The 20,964-nt window shown below is 49.7% G+C and overlaps 2 protein-coding genes across 2 annotated transcripts; both read right to left on the bottom strand.

Annotated features, from left to right (window-relative positions):
* Positions 1–456: 456 nt before the first annotated feature.
* STAT2 (signal transducer and activator of transcription 2) lies at positions 457–17,972 on the bottom strand. Its single transcript, XM_008148645.3, has 24 exons — positions 17,896–17,972; positions 13,090–13,233; positions 12,775–12,928; positions 12,363–12,458; positions 12,100–12,189; positions 11,933–12,008; positions 11,428–11,513; positions 11,126–11,280; positions 8,675–8,833; positions 8,484–8,576; positions 8,209–8,268; positions 7,537–7,557; positions 7,218–7,311; positions 7,025–7,072; positions 6,864–6,947; positions 6,605–6,703; positions 6,368–6,503; positions 6,214–6,266; positions 5,997–6,091; positions 5,345–5,481; positions 4,984–5,166; positions 4,736–4,793; positions 2,303–2,625; positions 457–2,053 (listed from the first exon to the last, which is right to left on the bottom strand). Exons 2-24 carry the CDS (start codon positions 13,218–13,220, stop codon positions 1,911–1,913), a joined length of 2,574 nt encoding a protein of 857 aa, XP_008146867.2. The 5' UTR covers positions 13,221–13,233; positions 17,896–17,972; the 3' UTR covers positions 457–1,910.
* A 689-nt stretch (positions 17,973–18,661) lies between these two features.
* On the bottom strand, positions 18,662–19,770 carry APOF (apolipoprotein F). Its single transcript, XM_054718594.1, has 2 exons — positions 18,995–19,770; positions 18,662–18,761 (listed from the first exon to the last, which is right to left on the bottom strand). Exons 1-2 carry the CDS (start codon positions 19,762–19,764, stop codon positions 18,662–18,664), a joined length of 870 nt encoding a protein of 289 aa, XP_054574569.1. The 5' UTR covers positions 19,765–19,770.
* Between the last annotated feature and the right edge of the window lie 1,194 nt (positions 19,771–20,964).

Here is a 20,964-nt window from a genome sequence, read left to right as displayed (position 1 = left end):
ATGGGTATCTGTGGGCCCCTTCAGAAGGGAGTTTGATTACCCCAACGGAGTTAAACTACCTTTGAAAGAAAGAGTATGGAAAGGGTCTAGTGACTGTTTCTCTTCCTTTCTCCATCTTCACAATATCAACAAGAAACATGGGCTTTGGAGTCAGACAGACCCAGGTTTAAAATCTGGCTTTGGCACCAACCTGCTGAGGAACAATGGGCTAATTCTAGAACACCCCGTCCCTTACACACACTCATATAGAGCTTACACCCCCTGGAAGAATCTAAGGGTCCGGAAAGGTTGCTCCCAACAGGGAAGTAAGAAGAAGAAACATGACAAGATGGGCATGCTGGGGTGGGTGGGAGACATGCCATGCTTTGCTGGCCTTGATCCTACATGGCCTGTTGGTGTTTTCAAGGACATTAATCTGTGTGAGAAGAGAAATAAAGAAGATCCAAGAGGAAACACTTCTAGGTCAGCACAAAGTTTATTAGCCACTTCTGCTCAGATGGGACTCTCTCAATAGTACTGTTCCTCTAACACACGATTTTCAACCAGTGTCTCAAAAATTTTTTTAAATATACAATACCTAACTTTATTCAGGAGCACTGACCTCTTTTTCCTTAGACTGTCAAATAAAAAAAAATGACAACAACCAACACAACAATAGCCATCCTGTTTGAATGAATCAAAATCATACCTATTTTTCTGTCAGATCAGCCAAAATTTTTTTTTGGTGTGCTGCAAAATTTTAGTAATTAGTTTATATGTGCTATGAGATGGAAAAGGTTGAAAGCCGCTGCTCTAACATACCAGGCAGGAAACAGCCGCGTGTAGAAGGCCTCACTTCCATTTACATCTCAGGTTTACTGGAAGCACATCTTAGAGCAATGGCAGTTGTCCTGGGGTTTCCTGGGAATGGCTAAGGTGGGAGGTTGTCTAGAGCTCATGATACACCTTCAAGGTCCTAAGTTCCAGCAACTTGATCTTTGCCCAGGTCCATGCCCAAGGAATAGAAACAGTCTTTTCAGGTATATTGCACAAAAGGGATGGCATCTTAATAGAGTAATATCTAAGACCCCGGCTTCTCTTCCTCTGTAAACATACCAATCTATACTATAAAAAGCAGTTCCTGAATTCCCAGCTAGCGTACATCCCTGGTCTCCTAAGCATTGGGAAAGTGGAGACTGGGCAGAATTAGTTATTGTGCAAAGCTTCACAGGCACATTCGGCTGGTAGGAGCGGTTTCCAGGGGAGGAATGGATGTGGCCACTGCTAAAGGCCCCGGGTCCAGCCCTGCCTTTAGTAGTGGCTCTACCTCCAGGCCTAGCCCTGGCTCCGGAGGGGGCGGGGAGGGGGGGGTCGATAAGAAGAGAAGAGGAGGTCTACCTCCTACTTCCTTCTTCGGAGGGGAGCTTCACAGTGTGGCTGAGGCAGAAAGCTCTCAGTCCCTGTAGGAAAAGAGGAAACTTAGGACAAGAGTGAGGGGAGGAAGAAAGGAGAAGGTCATCTTTGACATGAGGGAGAAATGGAGTCCTGCCACGTGTCAGTTCCGCACTGAGGGCCAATGCTAGTGGGCGCCAGGCTAGTCTTACCAGCTATGAAAATTTTGAAGTTCTTCCATACTGGAAAGAAGCGACTTCTCTGAGCCCTCCAAGTACCTCCTAACTGCCCTGTCCTGTTCCTAAAACCGCTACACCTCCCAGCACAGCAGGCAGCCTCCAGGATCCTACTTAGGGCTATGGCCAACATCTGTTCTGGTTCACTGGTGCCCTCTTCTTACCCATATTATACTTCAAATCAGGCCGTTAACCCAGCTTAGAAGGGGCACATGCCTGATTCCCCATCCTGGGAGAGCAACACCATGATGTAGGGATTAGTATGGGGTAAAAGATACAGAAAGAAGGGAAGAAACATAGTTCCTAGAAGTCAGAAGGAGTCAAGGGCCCGTCTGTGAAGAAATGGCTGCGGTGGAAGATGCACGCCTCATCCACGGGGTTCTGGACAGCTAACAGTGGGTCGCCGTTCGGCATGATCTCTTCGATCTTCATGTTGTTTCTGAAGACTGGGAAGTCCAGAGAAAGACGTGAGGCCCTGGTCTTAGGTAAGGAGTTCCCAACCCAGCAAGGAAAGTGAGGGAGATGGTAGCAGAGGCCTGGACAGGGCCTGAGGGGGCACTTGGTTAGGGCAGGGGTTGGTGTGTCCATTTCCCAGTAAAAGGAATCACATGGGAAATGAGCCTCCTCTCCCAGGAGGAGCTCAGATCTGGGCATTTTCTGTACTGGGTGAGAGAGGGGCCCATCTCATCACTTACTTTCCATTTCCTCAGTGTTCAGGTGTCTCAGATCGTGGGGCAAGTCTGGCTCTGGCTCTGGCACGGGCTGTGGAAGAGGCTCTAGAAGAGGCTCCAGCTTCAGTTCTGGTCCCAGGTCCGGCATTCTTTGTGATACCACGTCCAGTGTGGGCTCCAGCATGGGCTCCAGTGGCGGCCCCAGATCCAGCCCTGCCTTCAGCAGTGGCTCCAACTCCAGGCCTAGCTCCAGCTCCGGCCCCGGTGCTAGCCCCGGGGGCATCTCTAACGACTCCACTTCTGGCTCCAGATTAGGCTCCGGCGGTTGTTGCAGCTCCTCCACCTGCCTGGACATCCCAACACAGACAAAGGAGAGCACTCAGCAGTTTAGGTGAACTGGGGAATGGTAGAGCAAGCAGAGACTACTTCTCTAATCCAAGAAGGTAACAGAGCAGAGGGGTTAAGGGTACAGGCTTTGCTCTGCCCTGGCCAGGTAACTCGGTTAGAGCATCGTCCCGATATGCCAAGGCTGCGGGTTCAATCCCTGATCAGGGCATATACAAGAGTCAACCAATGAATGCATAAATAAGTGGAACAGCAAATTGATGTTTCTCTGTGGTGTTTTTTTTTTTTTTTCTTTCTCTCTCCCGTCCTAGCTCTCTCTAAATCAATTACAAACAAAGAACACAGGCTTTGTCTGAATCCCATCAGTCAGGCTTACCAGAGTTTGAATCCTATAATTTATCTGCTGGGTGACCTTAGGCAAGTTAACTAACTTCTCTGAGCCTCAGATTTATCATCTGTAAAATGGGAACAACAATACCTAATAATATTTGAGAGGCAGGAGGCTGGATAAAAGCAGGGCTTTGGAATCTGACAGACCTGGATCAATTCATAGCCCTGGACCTTGAGCATGCCACTTTACTATGCTAAACCTGTTTCCTCAGCTGAAGACAGTAATAACAGTGTCTGCCTCACAGGACTATTATGAAAATTCAGTAAATGAAAAAATGAGCACAAAGTTTTAGCCCAGTGCCTTGTATATAATAAACTTTCATTAAATACTAGAGGCCTGGTGCATGAAATTCATTCATTGGGGGGGGGGTCCCTGAGCCCAGCCTGCACCCTCTCCAATCAGGGACCCCTGTGGAATTGGGCCTAAACCGGCAGTCAGACATCCCTCTCGCAATCTGGGACAGCTGGCTCCTAACCACTTGCCTGCCTGCCTCCCTGATTGCCCCCCAACTGCCCCCCCTGCTGGCCTGGTGACCCCTCAACTGCCTGCTGCTGGCTTGGCAACCCCCAACTGCCTGCCCCCCAACTGCCCCCTGCTGGCCTGGTCACCCCCCAACTTCCCCCCTGCCTTGTTGCCCCCAACTGCCCCTCTGCCGGCCTGGCTGCCCCCAACTGCCCCCCTGCCATCTGGTCGTCCCCCAACTGCCGGCCTGCCTGGTTTTCCCCCAACTGGCCCCCTGCTGGCCTGGCCACCCCCTAACTTCCCCCTGCCTGGCCACCCCCCAACTTCCTCCCTGCCTTGTTGCCCCCCCAACTGCCCCCCTGCTGGCCTGGTTGCCCCCTAACTGTCCGGAAGTAAGTCGGACATCCAGAAGATGTCTGGTCACCCGGTCTAATTAGCATATTATCCTTTTATTAGTATAGATTCTTGTTCCTATTACCTACTCATATGGGTTCTCATAAGGATTATTTTAAAAAATATATATTTTTAAATTGATTTCAGAGAGGAAGGGAGAGGAAGAAAGAGATAGAAACATCAATGATGAGAGAGAATCATTGATTGACAGCCTCCTGCACACTGGACTGAGCCCACAACCCAGGCACGTGCCCTTGACCAGAATCGAACCCGGGACACTCTTGTCTGCAGGTCAATGCTCTATCCACTGAGCAACACTGGCTAGGGCAGGGCTTAATTATTTAAAAAATGTTATAAAAGTATCTAGTACCATGTTAGGCATCAATCAGATGTCCATTAACATCAGGGTTTATGACTATTATTATCAGGGAACCTCTGTGGAGACAGCTGAAGGATGGCAGCAGGAAAACAGAGAAGAGAGCCGGAACTGGTTTGGCTCAGTGGATAGAGCGTCGGCTTGCGGACTGAGGGGTCTCAGGTTCGATTCCGGTCGGGGGCATGTGCCTTGGTTGTGGGCACATCCCCAGTGGGGGGTGTGCGGGAGGCGGCTGATCGATGTTTCTCTCTCATCGATGTTTCTGACTCTTTATCCCTCTCCCTTTCTCTCTGTGGAAAGTCAATAAAATATATTTAAAAAAAAAAAAAAAGGAAAACAGAGAAGAGAGAGCAGAAGAGCAGGAAAAACCGAGAGGACTGGAGCGTGCGGGTGAGGAGGAGAGAAGGCCAGGGAGACTGGGCTTGGACAGGCTGGTTTACTACGTCAGCAGAAAGGGATGGGGAGGATGGCCACAGAGTTCACATCGCACCTGTTAGAGACCACAATGAGCTTCCGGGTCAGGTACTTCCTTTGCTCCTCGAGATTAACTGTCGGGGACGTACACAGAGGCAGGGAGGTTAGTGATGAGATACAGACCGATGTCGTGACAGCCAGATCTCCTTATTGATTAGCAGTGTCCCACGAACAAGTCCCTTAAGCTCTCTGCGTGTTGGTAAGGAAGCAGTTGGATTTGCGGATGCCTGCAATCTACCGGTGAAGTCAGTCGGCGACTCTCACCTTTGTCCTCGTAGTAGCACCCAAAAGCTTCATCCCGGGGGGTCCGGGGGTAGAGGAAGCGCAGTGGGTTCTCGGGGATGTTCTCCTCGGTGAGCAGCTGGTAGTGGCGGATGATCTTGGTCAGCGGGAGCGACTGCAGCACCTCCTTGGTGAAGGGTGTCAGAGAGTGGATGAGCACCTTATCTGGACAGTGGATATTGGGATAGGCAGGCTTGAGAGAGGAGGCTGGGCCTGGGAGCGCCCCACTCTGCCTGCCCACCCCCAGACCTGCTGACGGGTTCGGGACGGGGCCAGGGAAGCCGAGCACGGGCAGCGGGGCAGGAAGGAGAGGCCGTGGGAGCAGCAGGGCGGGGCAGCTGACCATCATCCTGGTGTTCCACCCAGGAGCAGGTGATGCCGCCTTCCGACGTCTCACTGAAGCGCAGCAGGAAGGTGCCGGAGACGGTCTTCTTCAGCAGCCTGCGCTCCTGGCTCCGGCTCACGAACCCCATGATGCGCCTGGAGCAGAGAAAGCAGCTGAGCGGGTAGGGAGAGGGAGCCAGGTTTCTTCCCTGGCTCTGCCGCTTACAAACTGTTCCACTATGGCCATGTCACTCCGCTTCTCTGACAATATCCACCTGCCAGGGTCGGAAGAGGGGAGAGGATTCAGGGCCGGACAAATGGGCAGGCAGTGTGGTGGGGTCAGACAGGCCCGGCTTTGAATCCTGACTCAGCCCCTTTCATTTCTCTGAGCCTTCGTTTCCTCACTTGACATGAGGGTGGCGACACCCCCCCCCCACTCAGCATGGTGGTAAGGTTACATGAGAGAATTCATGGATGCACCCAGCAGGCTCTGGATCACAATAGACGCTGGACCAATACTGGCTCTAACTATTATTGCAAATGTGAGGGGGGTGTGACCTTGACCCAGCTTTTGCGCTCTCTCCCCACTTGCCACATGAGGGCGCACAGAGCCCACTCAAGCCTAGAAAGGCAGCTGGGTCTAGGGAGAGGGAGGCTGACCAAGGCCTTACCCATCATTCCAGAGATCCTTCAGGTGGTCGTGTACCAGGTCCAGAATTTTGTCTAACCAGGTCCAGAACGGTAGCTTCCCAGGCGGGCTCTCTCGCTGAAGGAGGAGTGGAAAAGCAGGGAGATGTGGAGTTGCCCTCGGTGTGGGGAAGGAGTGATGGGGGAGGGGCGGGGTTTGGATTGGGGCTAGGATCTGGCTGCCCGGGATGAGGGTGTTACCTTGGTGAAGTCGGCCCAGGACAACAATGCACCCTCCTTCCCAGAGTTCTGCCCTGTGGACAGAAAGCCCGTTAGGTGACGGGAGGAGGCAAGGCCAGGGCTCCTGGGATGGGAAGGACGGAGGGCTGGGGCTGACAGGAAAGGAGGTCCGTACCCAACAGCTTGTCCTTCAGCATGCTCAGCTGGTCCTGGTCGAGGCCTCGGCCGACGTAGGAGGAGAACTGCCAACTGAGCGCAGGGCCCAGTAAGGTCCAGGGGGCCTTTGGGGGGCTGGAGAAGAACTGCTGATTCTGTGGGTACGAGAAGAGGACGGGATGGCTCAGAGCAGCACCCTCACACCAGGCTGCCACCCCCGCCTCACCCCCCTTCACCTGCTGGCCCCACCTCCTACCTGAGGGTTTGAGCTGAGCAGATTGAACCAGAGGATCGAGGCCCAGGCGATGGAGAGTTGATTCGTGTTAGAAATGATCACCACAGGGAGGGTGTCTGCCTGGGGAGAAGACAGGGGTCAGAGCGGAGGCTGCGGGGACTCCGGCTGCAGACATTTGGGTGGGGCAAGGGGCAATACTTCACCTGAGAGGCTTCTGTTACCCCTCCTGATGCCCTCTCCCAACCCTGCTTCATCTCTCCCGGCCTCCGCTTTCACTCACTTTCAGTTCCTGCTTCAGTCCCTGGTAGGTGTATTGGACCGTGAAGCTGATGATGTGCAGTTCCTCTGTCACACCCAGCAGACCCTGGGACAGCCACAGCCGTGAGCAGAGGGCCCTGGGGCATGTTCCTCCTGCCCCCCAGCCCTCTGTCCAGGCCTCACCTTACTGCTGCCCTTTCCCGAACCACCCGAACGTTGCTCCAACAGAGTCTGTGAATAGAGGGGAAGGAGAGAGAATGCCAGAGGAGGGACCCAGCACCCCTGCAACCCGTTTTGCCCACAAGACTTCCCAAGGCCTGGGCACTTGCCCCACCCTATTCTATTGGGTTAGAAATATAAGCCACTAGCCTCTTACCAGATAGCCGAAGTCCCAAATTAAGCCCTGACTCTGCCCTTTCTCGGGGGTCAACGTTTTCTGGGTTGAGGTCAGAATGTTGAACTTCCGGAAGCTGTTCCAGGAGGAAGGAAATATAAGAAGGACAGGAACAAAGTTATTCTAAAATTCAGCAGGAAAACAACAGAAGTTCCACTTCATTTCAGACCTCTCCATCTCCCTCTGCTTATATGGCACCCCAATCAACCTTCTCCGGTCTGTGCCCCATCAGGGCTGCCGCATGTGGTTGTGCAGCTCACGCAATGCACAAAGGTGTGCAGCTTTTTTGTCAGGTACCTACCTTTGTGATTGAGGAGGAGTCCTGAAAAGAAACAAAATAAAATAAAGTCATTGGGAAGCAAAAACAGCATAGAAATTAGGAATTTGGTCTTTGGGATCAGACAGACCTAAGTTCAAACCCAAATCTGCAGCTCACTAGCTCTGTGGCCTACAAGACACATCATCTCGCCAAAGCCGGTTTGGCTCAGTGGATAGAGCGTCAGCCTGCAGACTGAAAGGTCCCGGGTTCGATTCCAGTCAAGGGCATGTACCTTGGTTGTGGGCACATCCCCAGTGGGGGGTGTGCAGGAGGCAGCTGATTGATGTTTCTCTCTCATCGATGTTTCTAGCTCTCTGTCCCTCTCTCTTCCTCTCTGTGAAAAATCAATAAAATATATTAAAAAAAAAAAAAAAAGACACATCATCTCGCTGAGCGTGTTTTCTCGTCTGATGGTGCAATGGTAACAGCTGACGCATAGGGTTTCTACACAATTCAGTGAGTACTGGACAAGCTGCCTGTCACCTAGCAGGTGCTCCACAAAAGGGATGAACTGTTATTTCTATGAGGAGGAATGAAAGGGGAGGAACACAGCCCCAGAGCCTTCGGGAAAAGGAGGTGTCTCCTCGGCCCACCCCTCAGCCCACATCCTGGCCACTCTTTGTTTGGTCCCACCTTTCACCTGCTCCAACTTACTTGTCAATAAAGACTTCTGCAGTCAGGGACTCGCTGCCTTCCTGGAGCCTCACCAGCAGCCTGGGGAGGAGAGAGGTGGATGGAGAGAGTGGTCAACCTCAACTCCCGAACAGACCAGATGTTTGGAAAAGGTAAGGGAAGAGATTAGAAGAGGTAGATTGATTGGGGGGGGGAAAAGAGAAGGAACAGCCAACCGTGGGAAGATCTTTAAAGCCAGAAAGCGGGCAGTGCCAGGTCTGGAAAAAGGAATCAGGAATGAATTCTGAGATGCCAACCTTGTTCGGACAGTGAACTTGCTCCCAGTCCTGAGGATGAGGGGTCGATGGGGAGTCTGAGGCATGCAAGGCTGGGTTTCTACCACAAAGGCTCTGGGAAGAGAGAAGTGGAGAGACTGTACAGCTCAGCATCTGTCAGAACGGCTCCCCTGTTCCTTCCCTCCCTCGAGGACCCTCCATGGCCTCTAAACCTGTGGAGCAGATGCTGTAGCAATTCTGTGACCTGGGCCTCCTGCAGGTCCACCCCTGTGATCAGAGGGTCATTCGGATAGGTAACCAGTTGACTCAAGTCCTTCAGTTCCTTCAGCAGCTGCCGCAGATGAAACAATAGCTTTGCTCCATCTGTGAACCTGAGTGATAGAACCCAAGGGAGAGACAATCCATGAGTTTCCTGGAGCCCCCAAACAGGCTCTAAGAGCTCCCCTTTAACCATGTGGAGAATTAAAATTGACTGGGACAGCCCTGACTGGTGTGGCTCAGTGGGTAGAGCGTCGGCCTGCGGACTGAAAGGTCCCGGGTTCGATTCCGGTCAAGGGCATGTGCCTTGGTTGCGGGCACATCCCCAGTGGGGGGCGTGCAGGAGGCAGCTGATCGATGTTTCTCTCATCGATGTTTCTAACTCTTTCTCCCTCTCCCTTCTTCTCTGTAAAAAAATCAATAAAATATTATAAAAAAAAAAAACTGATTGGGACAAAAAAAAAAAATCCAGGAAGCATTGATTATTCAACATGACTCATAATCCAAGAAATGAAAATCAAAGCCACTTTCACATTAAAATTGGTAAAAGATAAACATAATAAAGCTAACTTTCATACGATGCTTGATATATACTATTTATTTTTAAGTGCGTTACACACATGAATGCATTTAATCCTTACAACAACCCTATTTAGTAGATACTAGTATTATCCCCATTTTACAGCTGATAAAACTGAGGCACAGAAAAGTTAAGTGAAAGCGACTTGCTCAAGGTCATAAAACTAGTAAGGAATAAAATTATATGTAATCCAAGGCAGTCTGGCTGCACAGTTCATACTTTTGACTTCTATAGTTTACTGATACTATAAAAAAACTAATAATAGGCAATGTAATGACAGGAAAACAATCATATACTATATATAAGCAAACAAATTGGAATAGTAGTTTGAAACTATTTTTTAAAAAGCCTCAAAAAGTGTGCATACATCTTATAGTATTCCATTTCTAAGATATATCCTAAGAAAATAATCAGACAAACAGACAAAGATAAAAGTACCAGGAAATTCATAGCTTTATTTGTCATAGAAAATTAGAAACATTTGGTTATTAGGTATATAAATTATGGCATATACATGTAATGAAATACTATGCAACCATTAAATATAATGATATAGGCTCAAATATTTAACATGGAAAAATGTCCACAAATATTAAATTTTAAAAAATTACAAGATAGTATAGATAGAATATGATTTGACTTCTACTTAAAATAGATGTATTTTTGTGTATAGGCATAGGGGAAATCTGGAAAAAGGATGCAAAAGCATAAACAGAGGGTACCTATCTCTGTATGATTATATCAAACAGATGGTTGATTTCTTTCTTTTCTCTTTTATTTTTTAAATTATTATTATTATGTTTAATATATTTTTATTGATTTCAGAGAGGGAGGCAGAGGGAGACAGAGGTAGAAACATCAATGATGAGAGAGAATCATTGATTGGCTGCCTCTTGCATGCCCCCCCGACTGGGGACCAAGCCCACAACCTGGGCATATGCCCTGACCAGGAATTGAACCAGTGACCTCCTGGTTCCTGGGTTGGTGCTTAACTGCTGAGCCATACCTGGCCGGGCATTCTTTACTCTTTTACATTGTCTGAAACTTTTTCAATTGGTATACACTGTATTTGTAATCAGAAAAAGCAATACCTCTTTTTTTAAAAAACAATGAAACAAGACAAGCTCTCATTCCTGGGAGCATGATGGCTCCTTTCCCTTACCCATCTTCTTTCCCCCCAGGCACGCATCTCCTAAACTCTAAGGAACCCCATGAGGCTTGCAACCAGGGGAGCAACAGGCCATGGTAGCTCATCCAGGGCTGACCCCTGAACCTGTCCTCAAGGCCCCCTTTTCTCTGACTCTCCAGTGAGCTGACAGCAGCCCTGCCCAGGCTGCCTTCTGGTGCTTCTTCTAGCCTAGGCCCTTCCTTGTTTCACTGTCCCCACATTTAATAAATGTACTCTTGCCCTAGCTGGTTTGGCTCACTGGATAGAGAGTCGGCCTGCGGACTGAAGGGCCCCAGGTTCGATTCCGGCCAAGAGCACATACCCGGGGTTGTAGGCTCGATCCCCAGTAGGGGGTGTGCAGGAGGCAGCCAATCAATGGTTCTCTCTCATCATTGATGTTTCTCTCTCTCCTTCTCCCTTCCTCTCTGAAATCAATAAAAATATATTTTAAAAAAAGAAATGTCCAAAAATGAAGGGCTCTGGGTAGCGAGAATGAAGAGCAGAGTACAGTTGCAGTCAGATAAGGGAGCTGGGATCCTTCTTGGGAGCAGAGTTAGGAAAGCAATACCTCGTAACCGTATACAGGACATTATAAAGCACAGGGTGGTGGCTAGGACTAGGGCTGGGTGAGCATGAGGGTGGGGCGGTGCCTCTCACCACTTCTCTAGCTGGAGAAGTTCCAACCCTCCATCCGGGGGGGCTCCAATGCAGGTTTTCTGCTGCTGCGCTTTCCACTGCTCCAAATTGGGCAGCAGTAGATCAATTAGGGTAGTCAATCGGCCGAGCAGTCCTCTGGAGGCATCCAGCACCTCCTAAGAAAGATATGTGAGTGTGGAGCACCTCCCACCATCATCCCCCGCCATCCAACTGGGGATAAAGGGACGAAAAAGCCCAGGCTCCCAGCTCCCTCATTTCCCCCAGTCCCCTGCTCCCCACGCCCTCTGTTCTTTGCCTCCCACCTTTCTCTTTCTGTCCAGTTCATTGAGAGTTTCCTGCAGAACCTGCTGCTGTCTGGTCTGATGGGGGTCCAAAGAAGATGTCCTCGCTGGATGGCAGGAGCAGGAAGTGAGACAAGCGCTCAGACCTAGGGCTCCTTCCCCTCACCTTCCTGACCTAGATCTCGGTCAGAGTCAGGAAGAGGGGGAATTCTGACGGGAGAGGAAGGGGAACCAAAGCAAAGCACAGATCCCTCTGGGCCCTCAGGCGAATTCTCAAGGATCATGCTTGAAACAGAAGCCTACTCTCTCTACTCCAGCATTCCCTAGCTGTCCCTCAGCCACACCTCCAGCCCAACGCCCACCACAGACCCTGGCACTTCTAGCTTTGCATGGCAGCGGAACTGTAGCCAGTGAGGTGCAGCCAAAGGTGATTCCTCTTTCCTGGGACTTTTTCCTGCTGCTCTCTTCTACCCTCGGCCTTCCAGCAGGAATCTGTCCTTCTCCCACCCGGCAATGTGTTTCCTACCTGGGGCCTGAGTCTTGTATCGGAAGAGGAAGACATCCTGCAGGTCCTTCAGCTGGCTGATGGACTTCACCAGCTTCTGCAGAGGGGAGGAGACCCAGGTGAGGCTGCTTCTGTGGCAGGAGGCAGGCCGAATCCTGCCCACCCTGACTCCTGCCACATCTACCAACCTCCATCATAGCCCTCAATTCCAGGATCCGGGATTCGATCTCATGCTGCTGGCTCTGTACAGGTGCTTCCAGGGCTGGCTCTTCTTGCTCCTGAAATAAGAGGCTCTGAGCACATTCAACTCTGACCTTTCATCCCTAAAGTCCAGTCCTGAAATTATACAACAGGCTACTTGGGGAATCTTATTCTGAGACAAATTTCCCGAGTCCTTTCCATGGCCCCTCCACTCCAGGGGCTTTCCATATCAACAGCAAACTGCTCTCACCACTTGAGCCCTCTGAGCCTGCATCAGAATTCGTTTTTCTTCCAGAAGGAGATTAAAGATCATCTCAGCCAACTGGATAGGGCCCCGGGGTAAGGCCTGCAGGAGGCAAAGAGAGAAGATTGATCCCACTCAACTGCCTTCAATGAACACTCCCATCAGTGATGCAATCCTTCCCCTCCTTCAGGGTCCCTAGCCTTTCCCTCTTTCACCACTGGTCCACAAACCCTAGTCTCTTTCCAACAGGTTCATCTAAACACTGACCTTCTCTCTGCCAGCGATCCCCCAAATCCAGACTCTGTTCCCCTTTCCCCAGGTCTGCCCCTGTCCCTTTGCACCTCCAGGTCCTGTTCTATACCCAGAGCCGTACTCTACAGCTCCCATTCCTACTTTGTTACTGCCGCTCCTCCAGTACCTGAATGTCCCGATAGAATTTTCGCAAGTTGTGCTGTAACAACAAGCACTCGGGGTCCTGGCTGCAGCGGGCACACTCATAGTTTAGTTGGTCCAGGAAGTGGAAGCACAGCATATTAGCCTGGGAATTATCACTGCCCAGCACAGCTTCCTGCCTGGAGACCAGGAATGACAAAGATTAGTATCTCCGCAGGGTCGCTACTATCTTCAGGCCTTCTAACCCATCCTGCCATCGGTGTCTACAGGATCCCAGGGGCTCAGAAAAAAAGAACCCATTTTCCTCATTCCCCACCACCCAGCTTTCTGAGAGCCTCACCAGTTCTGGTCTTCAATCCACACAGCCAGGTACTGTCGAATGTCCACCGGCAGGAGGCTGTTTGTGTAGAGCTGGTGCAGCTGCTCCTGAAACGGGCTGTCGAGATTCTGCAGCATCTCCCACTGCGCCATCTGGGATCCGAGTCTGAAGGATTTAGTTCCCAATTGTAGAGTTTGCGGGACTAAATCACCCACAGTGTCATGATACTTTATTATTACATATGAAAAATGTCTTTAATTATACAGGTAAGAAAAAAAAGGGGGGTGTCTATTGGTTTCAGAGAGGAAGGGATGGGGAGAGAGACATAGACCCCCCCACTCCCAATCTTGGTCTCTTCCCCTCCTCTCCAGAAACCAATATTATTAGTTTGGTACATATTCTTCCAGGGAGTACTATTTAAGAGCTCCTTTTTGTTTTAATGGTAGTTTTCAAACACACACCAAAGTATAGTGAATAGTACAAGGATCGTCCATGTACCAATCCTTCATCTTCAACAAACATTAATGATGTTTCTATCATTTGTAAATCTATCTCCCCCAATACATCTATATATATAAAAGCCTAAGTGATCATTATGACCAGTCAACCACTCGACGGGTCGACCAGTTGCTATGATGATGCACTGACTACCAGGAGGCAGATGCTCAATGCAGGCGCTGCCCCCTGGTGGTCAGTGCACTCCCACAGCCAACCTCCCCCGGCCGGCCAATCTCCCACGGTCCCTCCCCCTGGCCAGCCGGCCCCGATCGGCCCAGATCGCCGGCCAGGCAGAGGGACCCCACCGGTGCACAAATCTGTGCACTGGGCTTCTAGATTATTATAAATTTACTAGAGGCCTGGTGCACGGATTCATGCACTGGTGGGGTCCCTTGGCCTGGCCTGTGGGGATTGGCTGAAACCGGCAGTCCTATATCCCCCAAGGGATGTAGTAGTGGCAAAGTGGCAGGCAGCTGGGGAGGAGTCCAAGCCCGAGCCAGGCGCCGCGTTGCTCCTGCTTGTCCCGGTCCTGCTGCGCCTGCCTGCCACCACCGCTCCGTAGGCTCACTGCCACCCCGCTGCGGTCTCCACGTACCCGTCCTAAGGCAATATTAGTGTGTGCTCTCCAGCCATGACCTCAGCGTTCGGTGCCTGTTGGTCAGCTGAGCGGCGCTCCCACTGTGGGAGCGCACTGACCACCAGGGGGCAGCTCCTGCATTGAGCGTCTGCCCCCTGGTGGTCAGTGCGCATCATAGCTATCGGTTGACTGATCGAATGGTCAACTGATCACTTTGGCTTTTATATATAAGATATGTTTGTATTTGTTTATGCTAGAGCCGTGGTCGGCAAACTGCGACTCGCAAGCCACATGCGGCTCTTTGGCCCCTTGAGTGTGGCTCTTCCACAAAATACCATGGCCTTGGCGAGTCTATTTTGAAGAAGTGGTGTTAGAAGAAGTTTAAAAAATTTGGCTCTCAAAAGAAATTTCAATCGTTGTACTGTTGATATTTGGCTCTGTGGACTAATGAGTTTGCCGACCACTGTGCTAGAGCATTTAAAGATAGTGTGGCTCATAAGTATTTACTTCAGCATGATCCTTGCTGGCCCCAAAGCTTTATCTGGGGCTGAAACCTCTTTGGAGATAAAATTTATAGATATAAAAGACTAATATGCAAAGTGTCCCCTCGGGAGTTTGACTGGGAGACTGGGAGTTCGATAGCTCGCTATGACATGCACTGACCACCAGGGGGCAGCAAGGAACGAAGGAAGGCCCTGATCACTGGCCAGGCCTAGGGACCCTACCCGTGCATGAATTTTGTGCACCGGGCCTCTAGTATCCTATATAATAAAAGGCTAATATGCAAATTGACCAAACAGCAGAACAACTGGTCACTATGATGCACACTGACCACCAGGGGGCAGATGCTCAATGCAGGAGCTGCTCCCTGGTGGTCAGTACGCTCCAACGCACTGCTCAGCCAGAAGCTGGGCTCATGGCTGGCAAGGGCAGCGGCGGTGGTGGGAGCTAAGGCAGTGAGAGGAGCAGGCCTAAGGAGGCAGCTGGACATCCCCCGAGGGCTCCCAGACTGTGAGAGGGCTCAGGTTGGGCTGAGGGACACCCCCTACCTGAGTGCATCGGTCCTCTAGTACTCTATAAATTGCTCTCCAAGTAGAAAGTAGGAGCTCCATTCTAGATGTTTAAAAGCTGTGCAAGCCGAAACCGGTTTGGCTCAGTGGATAGAGCGTCGGCCTGCGGACTCAAGGGTCCCAGGTTCGATTCCGGTCAAGGGCATGTACCTTGGTTGCGGGCACATCCCCAGTAGGGGGTGTGCAGGAGGCAGCTGATCGATGTTTCTCTATCATCGATGTTTCTGGCTCTCTATCCCTCTCTCTTCCTCTCTGTAAAAAAAAAAAAAAAAAGCTGTGCAAGGGGCCCAACTAGCGTGGCTCAGTGGTTGAGCATTGACCTATGAACCGGGAGGTCACGGTTTGATTCCCAATCAGGGCACATGCCTGGGTTGTGGGCTCGATCCCCAGTGTGGGGCATGCAGGAGGCAGCTGATATATGTTTCTCTCTCATCATTGATGTTTCTATCTCTCTCTCCCTCTCCCTTCCTCTCTGACATCAATAAAAATATTTAAAAAATAAAAATAAAAGCTGTGCAAGGGGTCATTCAATCCCTAAGACTGTGTCACCTTTTTCTTTTTTTAAAATATATATTTTATTGATTTTTTACAGAGAGGAAGGGAGAGAGATAGTTAGAAACATCGATGAGAGAGAAACATCGATCAGTGTGAATCGAACCTGGGACCTTTCAGTCCGCAGGCTGACGCTCTATCCACTGAGCCAAACCGGTTTCAGCAGCCTTTTATGATCTTTGTTGATCTCTGAGTCTTCATGTGTATTATAAAATTTGTCAGAGACTCAGAAACTTCACTCAAAACTGGTTTTTGCCTGTCACCAAGTAGACTAGGCAGAGAATCTTTCTCCCTAGCTTGCCCTACCCACTGCCATCTGTCTATTTAGGAAATTAAAACTTACTCTTGTTGCAACCTCAACCTTACAAAAAAGAACAAACATGCACATCTGTGGTCTAAACATGTCATATGATTTTATTATAAATCAAAGAAAAATTTAGGGCGGGAGAAATTGTTTCTACCAGTATGAATAATTATGAGCTGCCTTTCTACCTCTAGGAATTAGGAACAGAGGAAGGACAGGATTGAGCAGGGGCTCTTATTTTTCACTTTAAGCCTTTTAGTAAAGCTTGACTTTTTAAACTATGTATACCTGTACTGCATTAAAAAAACGAAAAGAAGAAGAGGCTCCAGTTCTCAAGGAACGAATTGGCTGGTATTAAAAGAGTAAGGCAATATAAGTAACAACAGGAGCCTTAACCGGTTTGGCTCAGTGGATAGAGCGTCAGCCTGGGGACTGAAGGGTCCCAGGTTCGATTCCCGTCAAGGGCATGTACCTTGGTTGCAGGCACATCCCCAGTAGGGGGTGTGCAGGAGGCAGCTGATTGATGTTTCTAACTCTCTATCCCTCTCCCTTCCTCTCTGTAAAAAAATCAATAAAATACATATTTTTAAAAAAGAAACAACAGGAAAACAAACAAAAAACAAAGAGAATAAAAGAGTAAGGTAACAAGCAAACCCTGAGGTTTAAATATGAAAACAAACAAATCTTTTTTTAAAAATCACCTATCTTTACTTATTTATTTTTAATTCTCACCCGATGATATGTTTCTTTTTTAATATATATATATATTTTTTATGTGCCCTGACCAGGAATCCATCCAAGACCTCCAGGTTCATAGGTCGACCACTAAGCCATGCAGGCCAGGCTGGAGAGTACTTTTTATTATTATTATTTTTTTACTTTTATTGATTTCTGAAAGGAAGGAAGAGGGAGCGAGAGACAGAAACATCAATGATGAGAGAGAACCACTGACTGTCTACCTCCTGCACGCCCCCCACTGGGGACCGAGCCTGCAACCCGGACATGTAGCCTTGACCGGCATCCAACGGCACCGGGACCCTTCAGTCCGCAGGCAGACTCTCTATCCATTGAGCCAAACCGGCTAGGGCTGGGGGGGCGGGGTAAGTTTTTACTGAGTTTTATAAGAGGAAAAGCGAGACAGAAACATCGATGTGAAGAAGAAACTTCCATCGGTTGCCTCCCACTGGCGCCCAACCAGGAATCCAACCTACAACCCAGGTACGAGCCTTAACTTGGAATCCTTCCGTGTGCGGGTGGACATTCTAACCACTGAGAACACTGGCCAGGGCTTTATCTTCTACTTAAAAAATATATATATATATTTTTAAATTGATTTTAAGAAGAGAGAAAGAGAAACATCGATGTTTGTTCCACTGGATGTATTCATTGGTTGCTTCTTGTATATGCCCTGATCGGAGATGGAACCCGCAACCTTGGCGTTTGGGGAGGATGCTCTATTATACCTTTTAACATAACAAATAAGGATGATAAGTCGTATCTACCCTTAGACATTGATTTTTTGGGTGTGTGTGTGGGGGGGGGGGGAATGAGAATCAAAGTATCACAAGCCAGAAGGTAAAAGCGTTGGCAAGGCACTAAACCAGGGCAACAATGTCAAGTTCCGGGTCTTGGAGGCTGCAGGGGAATTTAGGGGAGGGGGAGAGGGGCCACAGTTGGGGACCTAGACCCCACAAGATGGGGGTGATCAGGTTGCAGCAGGTGACAGCGCCTATTTCACCGGGTCGTAGCTCCCGGGCCAGGCGCACTTCCCAGGGGGTAACTCGCGCCTCCACCCCCAATTCCCGCGCGCCCTCGGGGGTCCGTACCTGGCGGGGGTCTCAGTCCCCTCTCCCTCCAGTGGCTCCGGTCCAGGCTTCCTTTCCCCTCCGGGAGCTCCGCACCAGCGTCTCCCGCCCCCAGGCCCCAGGCTGTGAGTTCATTGGCTCCGCCACACCGCCTCTCTCTCCGCGGGGCGGGACCAGCAAGGCGGAAGCCACACCTCCAGTCCCAGCGATTGGTGGGAAAACCTCAAGCAAGCCCCGCCCCATGCCTGCGGAGGGAGGAGTCCAATTAATGGAATAGCCCCAGACTGACCCTGCTGATTTCCGAGAACCCGCCGGGCAGATAAGGAAATGAGACTGGCTCGGACCGTGGAAGCGCTTAGGGCTCCGCAAGAAGGGGTGGGACCGGAATGTCAACATTTTTGGGATCGGAAGGGGAGGGCTGAAGTAATAACAAAATAACTATTTACCGATGGTACTGTGCTAAAAGCTTTAGGTTCCTTGCTCCTTTTTTAATTTCCACAGACCCCATAGAACTGAAAATCATCATCCCCCTCTTTAGAAATTTTAATAACTGAGCTTGGAGAAAGAAGTTTTTAGTCAGTAATCATCGAGGCTCAAACAAGTGGAGCCTGGGTTAGAAACCAAACCCTCTGACTCCAAACCCCAAGCATTTTGTAGCACTGCCTTCCTCCCCGTAACAAATCAGGAATTTGGACTCTGCACACAGCTTGTCAGATTTAGAATACTAGATTTATTTACTCTGTGTTTACCACCTTTTATATTCCAAAACTCTTTCTCAGGGTCATATTCATAGTCTTGGAATAAGGGCCACGCCCCAGTAAGGAGCTGAATTTACTACATCCGACACCAAAGGGGCCACCGTGGAGGTACCTCCCAAGACCTCTTTGCTAGTCTCTGGAGGAGGGGTGTTTGCCGCTCTTTAAAAAAAATGTATTTTTATTGATGTCAGAGAGGAAGGGAGAGGGAAAGAGAGATGTAAACATCGATGAGAGAATCATTGATTGACTGCCTCCTGCACACCCCGACACTGGGGATCGAGCCTGCAACCCGGACATATGCCCTGGCCAGAATCGAAGGGCAATCTCCTGGTTCACAGGTCGCTGCTCAACCAATGACCCACATAGGCTGGGCTGCCTCTTCCTCATGGTAATACTGGATCAACCGTTCAACCCCAGCCTTCACTGCAGGTTTAAGTGCAGTGCTGATCACTAGTCCCATGGGCCCCCCTGCCAGTCCAGCCGTGGTCATTAAAAGGTCATAACCCAGATCTATGATCCCATCTTGGCCTCGTTCCTTGGCCTTGTCCAAACAGTTCTGAGTAGCATAAAACAAAGCTGTGCCCAGGCTGTAGTAGGTTCCCAATGTTGGAAACCACTGGACTATATTGTACACCTCCTGCTCCTGTTCCAAGTCGCAGTCCTGGATGATGGAGCGTCGGGCCCTTTCTGGGCCCAGCTGTTCCCTGGCCAACAGCTGCAGAGCAGAGGCCAGGGCGTCCACTGACACTCCCCTCTCTGTGTTTCTGCCTTTCTCCAGCCGTTGAAGATGTCGGGTGAGGATCTGTGTAGCATGCATACCCCCCTGGCGGTAGAGCTGAAGCTGCAGGGCCTGTACATCAGCATGGCAGCCAGCTTCCTTCAGGGCCATCATCAGTGACAGGCCTACCAGAAACTTGGGGAGAGGGGCCATATGGGCAAAGCCAGGCAGGGACTTTGGGAGCAGGGTCTGGCAGGGCAAGGGGCCTGAGGAGGGTGGCCAGGATTCCAAGGACGAGGGAAGGTGCATCAGGATATCTGTCTGGTTTCCATAGGAAGTGGCATCCACAGGGTGCAGCAGGAGGTAGCAACAAAGCAGCAGCTCCAGTGGTAAGATGAGTCTGAGGCCACGCATGTCTGGACCAGAGTTCACTGGAGAGGGGAAAACCGGAAACACAGCTCCCCTTGAGATGTGGTCTGTAAGTTCCCAGGTCTCAGGGCATACCTCCTCCAACTACTTTAAGCTTCTGTTTGTGTGTGTTTTTTTAAATAGCAAAGATGGAGATTTACTGAAGAACAAGTACAGACTTCCACGTGGGGAGGGGGAAAGGGTCCCACAGAATGGACTCCCACGTGGGGAGGGGGAAAGGATCCCCAAGCTTCTGTTCTGTTTAGGCTAAGGCCTAGGAAACAGAAAATGCAACTCAATTGTTTGCACTTGGCCTTCTCTATCTTTAGGTTATCAGGGACTTCCTCTGCTTTATTTCCACCCATTTATAGGGAACCCCAAATTACTTCACAGTCCAGGCACTGAGAAGTGAGACTACCTCGACAGGTTTGGTAGCTGCTCGATTCAGTGCTGCCCACTTCTCTGTCCCATGAATAAAGGACATATTTGCTATCCTCTATGATCAGTAAGAGATGTAATCTCTGCAAATATTTGTCCATTAGTACTGGTGCTCAGACCTTGCCCCTTGTTGCACACTTGACCTCAATACCTAAGACTTTGTTCTTTGGCATTTTCTTTCTTCTTTTTTAAATTTTATTTTATTTTTTAAACAATATATTTTTTAATTGATTTCAGAGAGGAAGGGAGAGGGAGAGAGCAAGATAGAAACATCAATGATGAGTCATTGATCAGCTGCCTCCTGCACGCCCCACACTGGGGATTGAGCCCGAAATCCTGGCATATGCCCTTGACCAGAATCAAACCCGGGACCTTTCAGTCCGAAGGCCAATGCTCTATCCATTGAGCCAAACTGGCTGGGGCTTTGGCATTTTTTACAGGTCTCTGCCTTGTTCCCACTCTAGCTCATGAGAGAAGCTAGGAGACCCAGAATCAGAAATTAGGTATACATCTACTATTTGCTCTTCTTAAAATTTCTTTTCAGTTTAAAAATTCAATTCGCAGGCTAAAACAGCATCTAGTTGAGGTTTTGGTACTGGGTAAATGAATGAGAAAAGGTTCAAGTACCATTCATGCTTAAAACACATTATATGCCCAGTATATGACAGCTGAAAGAAAGGAGAAAATGGATTAAGAAATAGAGACTGAGAGCTACTAAATGGAGAGGGGCAAGGCTAATACCAGCCACACATGTGTTTTAGCACTGGG

The sequence above is a fragment of the Eptesicus fuscus genome, chromosome 7, assembly GCF_027574615.1.
Source record: "Eptesicus fuscus isolate TK198812 chromosome 7, DD_ASM_mEF_20220401, whole genome shotgun sequence".
NCBI classification, from domain to species: domain Eukaryota; kingdom Metazoa; phylum Chordata; class Mammalia; order Chiroptera; family Vespertilionidae; genus Eptesicus; species Eptesicus fuscus.
Note: the sequence above shows the minus strand (reverse complement) of the source record. Positions and strands in the feature narration are given on the sequence as shown.